This window comes from Delphinus delphis, chromosome 1, assembly GCF_949987515.2.
Source record: "Delphinus delphis chromosome 1, mDelDel1.2, whole genome shotgun sequence".
Lineage (NCBI taxonomy): Eukaryota > Metazoa > Chordata > Mammalia > Artiodactyla > Delphinidae > Delphinus > Delphinus delphis.
Window position 1 is genome coordinate 58,237,281 of NC_082683.1, and position 15,426 is coordinate 58,252,706.

A 15,426-nucleotide genomic window follows, 5' to 3' on the forward strand; every position below is an offset into this window, starting at 1 on the left:
CCATCTGGGCAAGGGCTCAGTCTGTTGCATTCATCTCTATAACCTCAGCATCTAAAAAAGTCCCCAGTACCTAATAGGTCCCAAGTAAACATTTGATGGGTGGGGGTTGATGGATGGATGGATAGGTGGATGGATAGGGATGGATGGAGATGGATGGGATGGATGGATGGATGAAGTTTGATGATTGGATAAATGGATGGATGGTTAGACAGATGGATGGTGAGCTCAATAAAAGTTGGTTGTTATTAATAACTTAATTTTTTTCAAATATCTCCCTTTGGATTAGGGGCCCCATTGTGTGGCTCACTTGTACCTGCTTGGGTCTTGAACGTGCTTCCTTTTCATCTGTGGCACCTGCCATGGCCTCCTCAAGCTCCTGGCCTGTCATCATGTATCAGTTCCAAGACATTGTGGTGACACCATCCTCCCCAATGTGTTCTGGGGAGGTAAGAAGTCTACTTGAGAATTTTATTTCTTATTCTGCCAGGAAATCTTTTGGTCTGTTACTAGGATCTGACATCCCAGAAGCTTCTCTGCTTCATACCTGATGAAGCCAACCTCAGAATGACAAGTTTCCCGGCAACAATGGGGTAATTGCACTTCAAAGCATATATTTAGCTCTTGTTTTCGATCTGCACAGAAAAGTTGGTTGATGACTCTGACTTAAGAACAAAATCCTACCTTCAGATTTGTTTGACTTGTGCTCTCCCTTGGGAGAGTGAACTTGGGAATAGAACATGAGGCTATGCTCTTGGTTATGGTGGTTAGGAGATCAGGGCTTTTGGAATCGGGCAAATCTAGGCTTGAATCCTGGTTCTGCCCCTTACTAGCTCTGTGCCTTGGGAAGATACTTAACCTCTCTAAGCCTCAATTTCCTTTATAAAATGTGACTTCCTCCATTAATATGTATTTATTCAGCACCTATTAAGTTCCAGACGTTGTGCTAGACTTTAGAGGTACACCAGTGAGCAAAAGCTACTCATGGCCTCATGCTCATAATCTTATACTCTATCTGGTTGCAAAACCATTAAACAAATAACAATGCAAAGGGGAAAGACAAGGTGTGATGGGAACTTACAATGGGGAAATAACCCAGTCTGGACAATCAGAGAAGGTTTAACTGAGGCAGTGAGGGTTAAACTGAGTTAGGCAAAGAAGGGATGTGGGTGTGTGGGCTGCAAGGAAAGAGAAAAAAGTTTGATGTTGAGCTATGGTTTAGGATTAGAGATGAAAATTCTGTTTTCATAAGAGGTTTAGTAAGATTCTAGAATAAGTCATGCTACTTTGGGGACCAGGTGACAAAGTACACAGAATCTGAGACAAGGCAATTATCCCAACTTCTGCATAAAATCCCGACATTTTCGAGCATTGGGAACAGCATCATGTGAACTTAGCTTTGGACTTTGCTATTGGGAGACTGAGTAGCTCTGGAAGAACATGGTAGATGCCAAGTGGGACTGCACTTGGATGAACAATTTGTATATAGTTGTAATTCAAGGGGCTCTCAGAAATTCTTGGTGGGAATGGAGGTGGTGAGTGCTATATAACCAAGTGCGGGTGAGAATACAATCTTTTATAGAAGGTGTTTTCTCATGAGTTTGAGATAATTAAAGAGGGAACACATATCACTAGTACAGTCATAAACAGAAGCAAAAATTCTAGCACCTCAACTAATATTTGATAATAAACTGTTCATCCAGAATATGGTTATGTTAATACTTTTATTTATTTATTTAAATTTCATTGAAGCAGAGTTGATGTACAGTAGTATATAAATTACAGGTATACAATATTAAGATTCACAGTTTTTAAAGGTTATACTCCATTTATAGTTATTACAAAATATTGGCAATATTCCCCATGTTGTACAATATATCCTTGTATCTCATTTTATACCTCATAGTTTGTACCTCTTAACCCCCTACTCCTATATTGCCCCTTCCCCCTTCCCTCTCCCTGCTGGCAAGCACTAATTTGTTCTCTATATCTGTGAGTCTGCTTCCTTTTTTTGTTATATTCACTAATTTGTTGATTTTTTAGATTCCACATATAAGTGATATCATACAGTATTTGTCATTCTCTGTCTTACTTATTTCACATAGCATAATGCCCTCCAAGCCCATCCATGTTGCTGCAAATGGCAAAATGTCTTTTCTTTTTTTGGCCATGCCAAGCAGCTTGCGGGATCTTAGTTTCCTGACCAGGGACTGAACCTGGGCCATGGCAGTGAAAGTGCTGAGTCCTAACCACTGGACTGCCAGGGAACTCCCCAAATTTTCATTCTTTTTATGTCTGAGTAGTATTCCATTATGTTTATACATATATATATCACTTCTTCTTTATCCATTCATCTGTTGATGGACACTTAGGTTGCTTCCATACCTTGGCTATTGTTAATAAGCATGCTATTAATATTGGGGTGCATATATCTTTTCCAATTAGTGTTTTCATTTTCTTCAGATATATACCCAGGAATGGAATTGCTGGATCATATGGTAGTTCTATTTTTAGTACTATGAGGAACCTCCATACTGTTCTTCATAGTGGCTGCACCAATTTACATTCCTACCAATAGTGTATTAGGGTCCCCTTTTCTCCACATCCTCTCCAACATTTGTTATTTGCAGATTTTTTCTTTTTTGATGATAGCCATTCTGACAGAAGTGAGGTGATATCTCATTATTATTTTGACTTGCATTTCTCTGATGATTAGCGATGCTGAGCATCTTTTCTTGTGCCTGTTGGCTATCTGCATGCCTTCTTTGGAAAAGTGTCTTATTCAGTTCTTCTGCCCATTTTTACTTGGATTTTCTTTGATATTGAGGTGTATGAGCTGTTTACATATTTTGGATATTAACCCCTTATTGGACATATCCTTTGCAAGTACTTTCTTCCATTCAGTAGGTTGTCTTTTTGTTTTATTGATGGTTTGCTTTGCTGTGCAAAAACTTTAAGTTTAATTAGCTCTCATTTGTTTGTTTTTGCTTTTGTTTCCTTTGCCTAAGGAGACAGAGCCAAAAAAATATTGCTGCAATTTATATCAAAGAGTGTTCAGCCTATCTTTTCTTCTAGGAGTTTTATGGTTTCTGGTCTTACATTTAGGTCTTTAATCAATTTTGAGTTTATTTTTTATATGGTATGAAAAAATGTTCTAATTTCATTCTTTTACATGTAGCTGTCCAGTTTTCCCAGCACCACTTATTAAAGAGATTGCCTTTTCTCCCTTGTATATTCTTGCCTCCTTTGTCGTAGATTAATTGACCGTAGTGCATGAGTTTATTTCTGGGCTCTCTATAGATTTGTTCCATTGATCTATGTGTCTGTTTTTGTGCCAACAATTTCTAATTAATTGTCATTGTTTAAAAATTGTGAGATTCCCCCCAAAATCAGAAAAAACCTGTAACACTGGGTCCACATCTCCCAGTAGAACTGAGTAGAGGTAGCTCCCTATAGATGGGCATAATCTTCCTGCATACCCTCAACTAGACTCCCTACTTGCCCACTGTGGACCTTGAGTATGAGATCCTCTCATTTCCAAGATGAAAAGAACTGCAGTCCACAGAAGTTTCCAGAGGCTGCCAGCTAGTTAAGAATAGCAGAGCTGATATCATAGTTAGTGTCTTAAGGAGTCCTTCTACCAGCAGGATAGGAGGCATTTTTCACTCAGGTGGGCATTTTCAAGCAATAATTCCAAACGTGATAAACTGCCTTGTCCTCAAACAGCCTGGCCTAATAGCACTGCTTAATTCACATTTAAATTACACTGGGAACAAATACATTTCACAATGTTCAGCTCCAGGTTGCAGAGAAAAACACACTAATAGAGCTCTGCAATTACGAGTAATTTTTCTCTGAAACCCTCTCTTTCTCTCCCACTCTGGATTAATGACTGCCTTCACAAAGAGTCCACATGAGCTTTCAGAGCCAAAGGAGTAAACAGGAGGACATGCATTAATGTGGAGGGCTGGTTACCTCCCACGCCTGAGTATAGAGCTTTTAGAAATGGAATTTTTTAGATGATGTGCTTCTCCTACAAATATCAGGTGAACATAATCTCTGAGGCAGTGGGTGTTGGGTAGAACAACATTCGCATTAGTCATGGAATAAATATCCAGAAGTAAAGAGGGAAAGAAACAACAATCCAATTCAACCGAGCAGTGGTGCACTTACTATGTGCCAGGCATTTGTGTACAATGCTTTCACAGGTTTTAGTTCATTCCCTTTGCACAACTCACAAGGCTGTGAGCAGCAAAAAATAAAAAAAATAAATAAGGAAGGAAAGACAGTATTGAACCTACATTTTTGATTCTGGATTCATTTTGGTGATGTCAGGAGGATCTGGGGAAGAATCCCAGCTCCAGTGATCCCAGTGTGTGACCTTAGGTTAATTATTAACCGTTCTGAGCTTTATCTGTCCCCTGTCTGTTAAATGCCATATGCTATGTGCACAATACACTTACAGTTTTTTTTTCTTTCAATTAGACTACGTGGTTCCTCACTGGGGTTACTAATATTGAATATAATTTAAAAAGCACTGGGTGTTGGTGTTAGAAAATTTGGATTCTAGTTCCCACTCTTTCCTTTCCTTCTGAGACTCATAAGGAAATTATCTGGTTTTTTCAATAATTAGAAAAACAACATTGCACATGGCAGTATAATTCAAACTGTATTAATGGTTATAAAATGAAAAGTGGGTCTTCCTTCCCCATTAAACAACCAGTGCCTTCCTCAGAGGTGATGCCTATTAACATTTACTTGAATATCCTTCTAGAAGAGTTTTCTATTATGCATATACAACCACATACACACACACTCTAGCCCTCAAATGGGAGCAAATTTAAAATAAGACTGGGAGATATGGTGTGTTGGCCCATATCACCTCATTATTTTAATGTAGCTAGGCCCACATTGTTAGTCAGGTAGGTAATTTCCAGTCTTCTGTTGATAATAGCGATAGTTAATATTTATGGATTACTTGGAATGTGCCAGGCACTATTCTAAGTACTTTATATGTATTAACTGATTCAATACAACCGTCCTGGATAGAAACTATTATTATCATCCATTTTACATCTGAGGAAAATGATTCCCAGAGGACTTGCCCCACAGACACACAACAAGTGGGAGAGGTAGAATGAACAATGCTGTAACACATCTTTACAGAGTTTTGTGCAAATTTTTCAGAATATCTGGCAAATGATGGCTCTTAAGAACAGCAGCAGTGTAATCAACTTGCATTTTTGAAAGATCAATGTAATAGCAGGGTGGAGAATGGACTCGTCTTATAATACCTCTCACACTCTGCTGTGCACTTTTTCCCGTCTCCCTTGTTAAGATTATGAGCTTCTTGAAGGTGGGGACTCTGAGCCCCAGGGCTTAGCACTGGGCCAGGATATTGCTGACCCTTAATAACATTTGTGAATAATTAGCATTAAAAAATAAGGAAGCCTTCAATGGGACTGGTATTTGGTATTTGGGCTGGGTTTTAAAGGGTGAATAAAATTGTGATAGGCAGAAAATGAAAGAAAATGTTTCTTCTTTGTGTGAAGAAACAACAAAGGAATGACTACATAAGATGTTTGAGGGAACAGAAAACTGTCCAGGCTGTTTGGAGAAAGGGTACATGGTGTGATGTGCTCACAGAGGAGACTGGAAAGGAAATTTGGAGGCAGACATGGGGGATTCTAATGCTATGCTAAGTTTGTGAGATCTTTTCTACGCCACGTCCATTAACCTGAAAACAGATGAGCATCTATGAATGCACCCACATAGACCCACAATACTGGTGTCAAATAGTTAAATTTTTTGAATCTCAGTGTATAAAATTGTGTTTATCTCCATACCAGGTTTCTTTCCTCCACTTTTTCACTTCCCAACATCAAACGGATGGCAGGTTTGTCAGCACCAGTAGCCTGAAAAAACATCATATCAGTGAAGTGGGCATATTTTCAGTTTTCATTTATTTTAATCCTCACCAACTCCCTGAATTCACTCTCTTACATATTTATTTTTCCAAGTTCTGGCCCTGTGGGTCCAGGTTTCTAGATGTAGCTTATAGATGTACTATTCACATTCATTTATATGCAAACATACCTCTCAGTGGATTTTGTTACATTTCTGTTAATCTTGAATTTCATGAAGTTACATAGATATCTGACAACATCTATTATTTTAAATACATGCTAATGTTTCTCAACACTTGATTGTTGATCCTAGGAAATGTATGTAATAAAATTCAAGTTAGAAATGAGTTCTGCTAGCCACTCTTACTATGTATCAGCACTGCCCAAGAGGAATATAATGTGAGCCAAAGATGAGCCACAAATACAATTTTAAAATTTCCAGTAGCCACATTTAAAAAAGTAAAAAGAAATACCAAATTAGTATGTTACATTTAACCCACTATATCTAAAGTATTATCTCAACATGTAACAAATATTAAAAATTATGAGATATTCTACCTTTGTTCTTTTTGTAATAATGTGATATATTTACAATACATCTCACTTTGGTCTAGCCATATTTCAAGTGCAGAAGTTACGTAAGGCTAGAGGCTACTATACTGTATAGTGCAAAAATAGAAGCTATAGGTTCCAGCTCCTTTGAATAACACTATTAGCTCGAAGAATGGTTAGAATGGTTTATATCTTCCCTGATCCAAGCAGTAATAATGTAAAGCTTCTTTCTTGCTTGTAATTATGTTTGGGAGAGCCCTAAGTTTCTAGGCATAAAAGATTCCAACTATGTAATGCCTTCAGGGAAAATTTTCCAACACCCCATATAAAATGCTCTCTTCCCTGTTTCTAAACCATCCTGTGCATTTTGTAATTGTCAATTTGCTTCTTTGCCTCCCTTCTGGATTCTAGGGAGGCTCTGAGAAAGCTTCCTTTTCCACATCTGTATAGCACAAATAGAGAACAGAAAAGTCAATTCACTTGTCCTTGGACTAGTCATCTTAGAAGGGAAGTACATCATGGTGGTTAAGAGCACTGACTCTGGAGCAGAACATCTGGCTTTAAATGTTGGCTCTGTCACTTACTGGTTTTGTAACATTTATCTGTCTGCCAAATGGGCATAACAGTATCTGCTTCATTGGATTGTTGTGAGGATTAAATAATATAATGTAGAACATTGACATGTAGAAAGAGTATATAAATATTTGCTCTAATGTAATGTAGAAACATTGGCACGTAGATAGACTGTATATATATTTGCTATAATTTAAAAATATTTTTTACTAAGCATTACTTGCAACATTAAATCTCCTTCCCCTTTCTAAAGGGCAGTATTTGCCACTTAGTAATCCCTTTGCTCATCTACAAAGAACAACAATGAATGCATATATTTTTTCAAGGAAAATTCACCTGGAAAATAGCCAAGATAGAGTGTTTTCTTTTAGAAATGGAATTACTCCATTTGGAATGTTAGCTAAGAAATATTTTTTTTTTAAATAGACTACATTAAAAAGCAATATGGAAGAACTATTTAGGTATTTTCTAGTGGTTGAGAATAATTGCTTTGAAAATGAACAAGAAAATTTTTAAATAACTATTTAAAAGGATCCACTGAATTAATTTTCTAAGCTCAAAACTCTGACTCTACTACTATGAGACAGATGTTTATGATTCCTTCTCAACGATGTACTTCTCCCCTAAAAATCAAGTTATAAGAAGCCATTTTTAAAAAACACATTTAAGTTGTTCAATAAATACTTATCCAATAAGGGATATTTTATGGGGGAAAAAACCCACCAGACTAAAAGCCTCTCCTCTTCCCCTTAACTGAAAAAAAAAACAAAAAACACTTGAAAACAAGAACATGTATAGATATGGATTCCCTCACTCAAAAAATTATGTTCAAATAGGAGTCTTTAAAAAACTCTCTTAAGGAGAAGTTTCTCAGATTTCAAATCCCACCTGTTTCTCCCCTTACCTTCCATCCCACTCCCCATTCCCTATATCCAATACTTGTTGAGGAAAGACTTTTGAGGCAGCCAAAGGCCAAGGTTTGCTTTTCACCACCTACCTCCAAGACAGCAGCAGAATGAGCAAGCACCCTCTTCAAAGATGCCTGGAGTTCTTCTGGATGTCAGTCCAGGAAAGGTGATGGATACAAACCAGCTCTGCATTGCAGGGACCCATGAACCAGCCCCACCCCCAACTGGCTAATTTCAAGAGGGCAGGGGCATTAGTGTGAAAAATTCTTATTAGAAATCTTCTCCAGATATGACTGGCAACGGGTAATGGGTAATGCAATGGGTGATTTTTGTTGTTGTTCAGTGAAAAAGAAATTATTACAGCTGATTGCATGCAGGAAAAGCTTTATTAAGTCACGGAACTGTTACAATTTTTTTAAACTGCAGTGTAGAATACTCAAACATTTTTAAATGACTTAGGAAACAATTGGTACATATTTAGTAAGCAAGTTCCACTATCACAATTTTCTCTGCTCCCACCCTCAGCGCTCAACTATAGAACATTCATTTATTTATGATGTTTAGTATCTGTCTCACAGTCATATGTCAGAGATTTTGTTGCAAAAACATCTCTTAACAATTAAATACACAATGGGAAGATATGATCAGACATTTACAGGACTCGAAATGTTTAAGAATAATACACAATAATAGGATTACAAGAAGGGCAGTGACATCTTTCAATTCATTTTGCTATTTCCATTCTCTTTTTTAAACATTAATCTCTAAAGTCCGTCCAAGTCCCATCCTTTAAAATGCATCCTGTTCCTTTTTCCTCTCCTCCTCCAATGTCCATATTTTAACAATTCAAGTTCTCTTGCCTGGGGAAAAGAAAAGTTACTAACTCACAGGGGACATTTATTGACATCTAATTGTTACAACCCAAACCACAGCACAAAAGTCAGTCGTGTACAGGTGACACAGCACAATGGGGTTGGTCCATGTTTTCAGCACACTGAAGGAGAAGAGGGTCGGGCTCCTTAAGGCTCAGGGTTCACATGATGATGCACTTGCCCAGCAGCTTCTCGGCGGTCTTGGGGATCTGGGATTTCTTCTGGGGAGGCTGGGCGGCGGCGGCGGCGGCGGGCTTCTTCTCGAAGTTTATCAGCATCTGGAACAGCTCCTGCACATTGATATTCATCTTGGCGGAGGTCTCCAAGAAGGCGCAATTCCACTCCGACGCGTAGGCAGCACCTTCCTTCTCGCTCACCTCCCGGGGGCTCTCGTCGCACTTGTTGCCCACCAGGATGATGGGGCACTTTTGCGGGTTGTTGCCTTTGAGTTGACGGATCAGCTCAAAGAGGGGCTTCAGCTCCTCCAGGGTTTGCTTCTTGGTGACGGAGTAGACCAGGATGAAGGCGTGACCCCTGGCAATGGCGAGGCGCTGCAGGCCCCGGTAGCGGCGGCCGCCGGTGGTGTCGGTGATGTGCAGTGCGCCCGCCTTGTGGCTGCAGCCCAGCGCCTGGCGGTAGGTATCTTCGATGGTCGGCAGGTACGCCTCACGGAAGTTGCCGCGCACCCACCTCTGCACCAGCGCGCTCTTGCCCACGCCGGCCGAGCCGAGCACCACCACGCGGAAATCTCTGCTCCTCCTCTGGGGCAGGCAGGTACGGATGACGATCACGGTAGGCAGAGGCCGCAGCCGCTTCATCAGCCGTTCCTTGAGGCCAAAGCAGGAGTTGCCCATGGTTGGGTTTTGGCGGGGAGATGCGTGCACACCTTCTCTGGCACTTGGCCAGCAGTGAGGGACGCCTAGGCAGGAAGAGAGAAAGAGAGGAAGAGTGAGCGATGGGAGTCTAACCCGGAATGGTGTTTTGTCGCAGCGCCTGCCTGGCCCGCCGCTCCCTGGGGACTGGGGGCGGGGGTACGGGGGGAGGTGGGAGGGGTGTCTGCCTCATCTCGCTCCCTAACCCCACCCTCCTCCCACTTCCCTCCTCCCTTCTCTGCGGCGAGCCAGCCACCAACCCCACGCACCTACGGAAGGCAATGCGGGCGGGGAGGAGGGCAGTCTCGCCCCGCACCTCTTCCAATGATACCTTACTGTTACTTTCGCGGTGGCTATGCACCCATTTTTATTTTTCACGCCACACTACTCCACTCTACAGAAGGCCGCAATAACGGACAACTTGCCAACCCTTAAAACACGCACGTCTGAGCTATGTTACCAAACATTTTCTCCCCAAATAAGCCCTCGTTGTCTTCTCTCCTTCGGTATGAAAAATTGTGCGCGTCTCTGACATGGATCGATTACTGCGGGCAAGGTTAGGTTGCTGCAGACATCGCGATCCAGGGTGTGGTCACGGGGGCAGCGAGGGGCGCCAAGGGAGCCCACAGAGTCCAGGATTCGTGAAGCTAACAGAGACCCCTTACCTGAAGCAACTGTCCCCAGGTACCCGCTTCCCTGACAACGCACCCACCGGTTTCCACCCCCACGATAACCCAGGCTGGTTCGCCCGCTATGCCGCGCATTCATGTGCCCGAAAAAAAAAGGCGGAAGATAGCTTTTACCTCTTTCCGAGGCGGGAACCTCGCGGCAAATTCACTCCTTGCCGGGGTGGGCTTTGGCCGCGGTCGCAGCGGCGGCAAGTAATTGCGTAACCAAGCTCCGAGCTGCAGCTGGCAACCAGTGCGCTCGGAAGCTCGGGGCGAAATGCTCCAACGGGGGGACTGAGGCTGGTTAGCCAGAGCCAGGGGGCGCAGACTGGGAGACTCCACTTGCATGGCTCACGGAGGGGGGATTGGGCTATGAGGGGCTGACCGAGCCCAGACGCACCCCCCACGCAGTCCCCCCGGCGTCCCCCACACGGGTACCCACAGCCCGGACGGGGGCGGGGGTGGGAGGCGGTCCTGAGTTCACAGGTGCCCGCCCATTGAGGGGGCTCTGCTTACAGCGCTGGCGATGCAGGCATTTCTCACCTACTGCATTCCTCACCACTTCTGTTCTTTTGCCCCCTGCGGGGTTAGCCTTTCCCAAGCCTCGCCACCTTCTTTTCACTGTGGAATGGCCAGTTAGAATTCTTCCCACTACTGGTGCCAGACACTTCACCGCATCTCATCCACTTCACTTAGTAAACATTTGTCCGGCGCAAAACCCAGTTTCTGTCTTTGTAGGGGAAGACCAACAGAAGTCTCTTCTGTTACAAGAGACTTCGGAACCTGCCCCCGGTAGGATTTCCTGTTGTATAGACATGTGCTGTGTTTAAGGGTTGAGGGGTATCCTCTACACCCAGCGACATTAAGCAGCTATCACATCCATCATCACTCTGTGTACAATACGTCTCATTTAGTCATCATCACAAAATCCTCACAAGAGACTCGAGACTGGAATGTGGGCAGCCTTCTAGGAGCAGAGAGCGACCCCTGGCTGACAGCCAATAAGAAAACACGGACCGCAGCGCTAGCAACCAGATTTTCCCAACAACTTAAATGAACTTGAAAGCGGATTCTTCTCTGCAAACTGCGCATAAGATCAGACCGCCAACACTTTGATTTTAGCCTTAATTAAGCAGAGAATCCAGTGGAGCCCATCCAGACTTCCGACTTACAGAATTGTGGGTTCTGTGGTTGGGAGTCGTTTTAAGCCACAAAATTTGTGGTAGTTTGTTACACAGCAAACGAAAAGAAAACGAATGCAGCAGGTAAAATTACTTGTTCAAGGCTACAGGGCTCATAAATGACAAACCTAGGCCCAAACCTAGTTCTCCTCACTCCAAGTCTTGTTCTTTTTCTGGTATTATCATTCTGTGTCATTAAGCTGATACACTATATACATATATGTGTGTATATATTTATTTTTTTTATTTTTTATTTTTTGCGGTACGCGGGCCTCTCACTGTTGTGGCCTCTCCCGTTGCGGAGCACAGGCTCCGGACGCGCAGGCCCAGAGGCCATGGCTCACGGGCCCAGCCGCTCCGCAGCATGTGGGATCTTCCCGGACAGGGACACGAACCCGTGTCCCCATCGGCAGGCGGACTCTCAACCACTGCGCCACCAGGGAAGCCCTGATACACTATATTTTACTCACTAGTGAAAACATGTTTATAGCTTTTCTTTCTTACCCAAAAGCTCATGCGTGTTAGGTAGAGATCAAGAGCACACGTTTTAGAGGCAGAAAACTAGGTTTAGAATGTTTGTGGGTTTTTTCCCTTTTCCTTCTTTTGAGTACATCTTAATATGCCTTTGAGCTGCGGGGTCCTGGAGAAATTACTTTTCTGTAGAAGGGGAACTGATACCTGTGAGAAAGAATTGTGGGGAGGATTTAAGGAGCTACTGCCTGAAGACTAATTAGAAGGCATATAGAATGCAATAGGTAACGTAAATGACAGCTTTGACCTTCACATAGTAATACAGAAGTCTGTATACACATAATCCTGTAGTCTTTGAGTATTTTAAGAGTGGCTTTTTGGAAGTGGCAATGATCTTTTTATTTAATCCAAAGAAGAGCAGATTTCAGTCTGGAAAACATAGCAGGTTTGGGGGTAAATAAGTTGATAGAAGAACTTGGGTCAGGGGGGAAGTAGGGTGAGAATTCTAAGCATTAATGAAATCTTTTCACATTCCTCCTAAACCACAAGAATCACTCTGTCTGTTGAAATTAGGGCAACTACAAAGTATTTAGAAATGAGAAAGACTAGAAAAGAGGCTCTGGAAACTGAAACTGACAGGCATCGGTTTATCCCAGAGCAGGCTACTTGGTGCTTGACAAGTTGTCCTCTATATTGGGGCGTAGTTCTAATTATCAGTGAAGTTTTCTTAGTTTACCTGTCTCTCCACCCACTGATTCTAGTTTCATCTTCTGGAGTCTGGAACTGCATGATCAATCTGATCCCTTGGATAACTTTATATCCTTTCAGCCATTTGAAGACAGTCATGTCCCATCACTAAGTCATTCATAACATTGAAAGTAGCCTGAGGATCATCTAGCCAAGCCCTTCATTTTGGTGATGAGGAAACTGAACCTCAGAGGCTACGTCATGCCCCGACTCCTGACCAAGCTTACTCTTCTCTCCCTCAGCCTCGTCTTCTGTTTGAAAATAACTGTTCCTTGAGGGGTACGGGTGTCTTTTTCTCCACCGCTTTTTAGATTTTTCCAATTTTTATAATGCACATTTGTTTTTTACAGTAAAAAGAAAACAACTAAAAACGAAAAAATACATGTTTTAAACATAAAAAAAAAAGGAAAGAGGCTCCTGAAAACACTGATATGGAAGATAAATGAAGATGCCTCTGCAGGCAAGACATTTAAAACAAAGAAATGCCCAAAAAGAAGACGAGAAGCAGAAGGTGGAGGAGGAGGAAGAAGAAGAAGAAAAAAGCTAGGAGGGGGCTTCCCTGGTGGCGCAATGGTTGAGAGTCCGCCTACTGATGCAGGGGACGCGGATTCGTGCCCTGGTCCGGGAGGGTCCCACATGCCGCGGAGCAGCTGGGCCCGTGAGCCATGGCCGCTGAGCCTGCGCGTCCGGAGCCTGTGCTCCGCAACGGGAGAGGCCACAACAGTGAGAGGCCCGCGTACCGCAAAAAAAAAACAAACAAAAAAAACAAAACAAAAAAAAAAAAAAAAACTAGGGAGTGTGGAAATATATATTACAAAGCTAAATCCTTCAAATGCCAGAGAGATGAAATTAAGAGATCATAAATAGAATTCACAAGGAATGATGAAAATTTGAAACCATAGCTTCTACATCCGAACCAAGTCTTGCACCTCAAAAGCCAGTATAAAATATCTTAACCTTAAGAGCCCTAGCCCAGGGAACCAGCACTGTGCTGGGCCAGAAGTGTCAAAGAAATGGGCCACTGAGTAGAGTTCCCTGTGCTTTACAGTAGGTTCTCATTAGTTATCTATTTTATATGTAGTAGTGTATATATGCCAATCTCAATCTTCCAGTATATCCCACCCCCCCTTCCCCCTTGCTACATGTATAAGTGATGCACTTTGCCATACAGCAGAAACCAACACTACATTGTAAAACAGCTATACTCCAATAAAAATTAATTTAAGGGCTTCCCTGGTGGTGCAGTGGTTGAGAGTCCGTCTGCAGATGCAGGGGACACGGGTTTGTGCCCCGGTCCGGGAGGATCCCACATGCCGCGGAGCGGCTGGGCCCGTGAGCCGTGGCCACTGGGCCTGTGCGTCCAGAGCCTGTGCTCCGTGATGGGAGGGGCCACAACAGTGAGAGGCCCGCGTACGGCAAAAAAAAAAAAAAAAAAAATTAATTAAAAAAAGAGGAAAGGGCCAGACCAGAGTTCTGGAGCAAATATTGGCTAGTTAGGATCCAGAGTTTGGAGATATATCAGGGAGAAAAGACAATTAATTGAAACTAACACTGAGATGAAACAGATGTTGGAATTATCTGACAAAGACTTTAAAGCAGCCATCATAAGAATACTTCAACAGGCACTTACAAATTTTCTTGAAACAAATAAAAAATAAAAACATTCAGCAAAGACCTAAATAGACGTTTCTCCAAAGAAGACATACAGATGGCCAAGAGGCACATGAAAATATGCTCAACATCGCTAATTAATTAGAGAAATGCAAATCACAACTACAATGAGATATCACCTCACACCAGTCAGAATGGGCATCATCAAAAAGTCTACAAACAGTAAATGCTGGAGAGGGTGTGGAGAAAAGGGAACCCTCCTACACTGTTGGTGGGAATGTAAATTGGTACAGCCACTATGAAGAACAGTATGGAGGTTCCTTAAGAAACTAAAAATAGAGCTAGCGTATGATCCAGCAATCCCACTACGGGGCTTATATCTGGAGAAAAACATAGTTTGAAAGGATACATGCACTCCTGTGTTCATTGCAGTACTGTTTACAGTAGCCAAGACATGGAAGTAACCTAAATGTCCATCAACAGATGAATGGATAAGGAAGATATGCTACATATATACAATGGACTATTATTCAGCCATTAAAAAGAAAGAAAGAATGCCATTTGCAGCACTGTGGATGGACCTGGAGATTATCATACTAAGTGAAGTAAGTCAGACAGAGAAAGACAAATATCATATGATATTGCTTATATGTGGAATCTTAAAAAAAATGATACTAAATGAACTTATTTACAAAACAGAAACAGACTCACAGACTTAGAGAATGAACTTATGGTTACTGAGGGGAAGGGTGGGGTGGGGAAGGATAGACTGAGAGTTTGGGATTGACATGTACACACTGCTATATTTAAAATAGACAACCAGGGACTTCCCTGGTGGCACAGTGGTTAAGAATCCGCCTGCCAATGCAGGGGACATGGGTTTGATCCCTTGTCCAGGAAGATCCCACTTTCATGGAACAACTAAGCCCGTGCGCCACAACTACTGAGCCTGCACTCTAGAGCCCATGAGCCACAACTACTGAGCCTGCATGCCACAACTACTGAAGCCCGTGCACCTAGTGCTTGCACTCCACAACAAGAGAAGCCACTGCAATGAGAAGCCCACAT

The 15,426-nt window shown here is 42.4% G+C and overlaps 1 protein-coding gene across 1 annotated transcript; it reads right to left on the bottom strand.

The window, feature by feature from the left end:
- Positions 1-8,309: 8,309 nt before the first annotated feature.
- DIRAS3 (DIRAS family GTPase 3) lies at positions 8,310-10,664 on the bottom strand. The gene is made up of 2 exons (XM_060005834.1): positions 10,484-10,664; positions 8,310-9,727 (listed from the first exon to the last, which is right to left on the bottom strand). Exon 2 carries the CDS (start codon positions 9,660-9,662, stop codon positions 8,970-8,972), a length of 693 nt encoding a protein of 230 aa, XP_059861817.1. The 5' UTR covers positions 9,663-9,727; positions 10,484-10,664; the 3' UTR covers positions 8,310-8,969.
- Positions 10,665-15,426: the final 4,762 nt, after the last annotated feature.

Excerpts from the sequence above, each read along its gene's own strand:
- DIRAS3 (XM_060005834.1), bottom strand. The coding sequence starts at position 9,662 with ATGGGCAACTCCTGCTTTGGCCTCAAGGAACGGCTGATGAAGCGGCTG.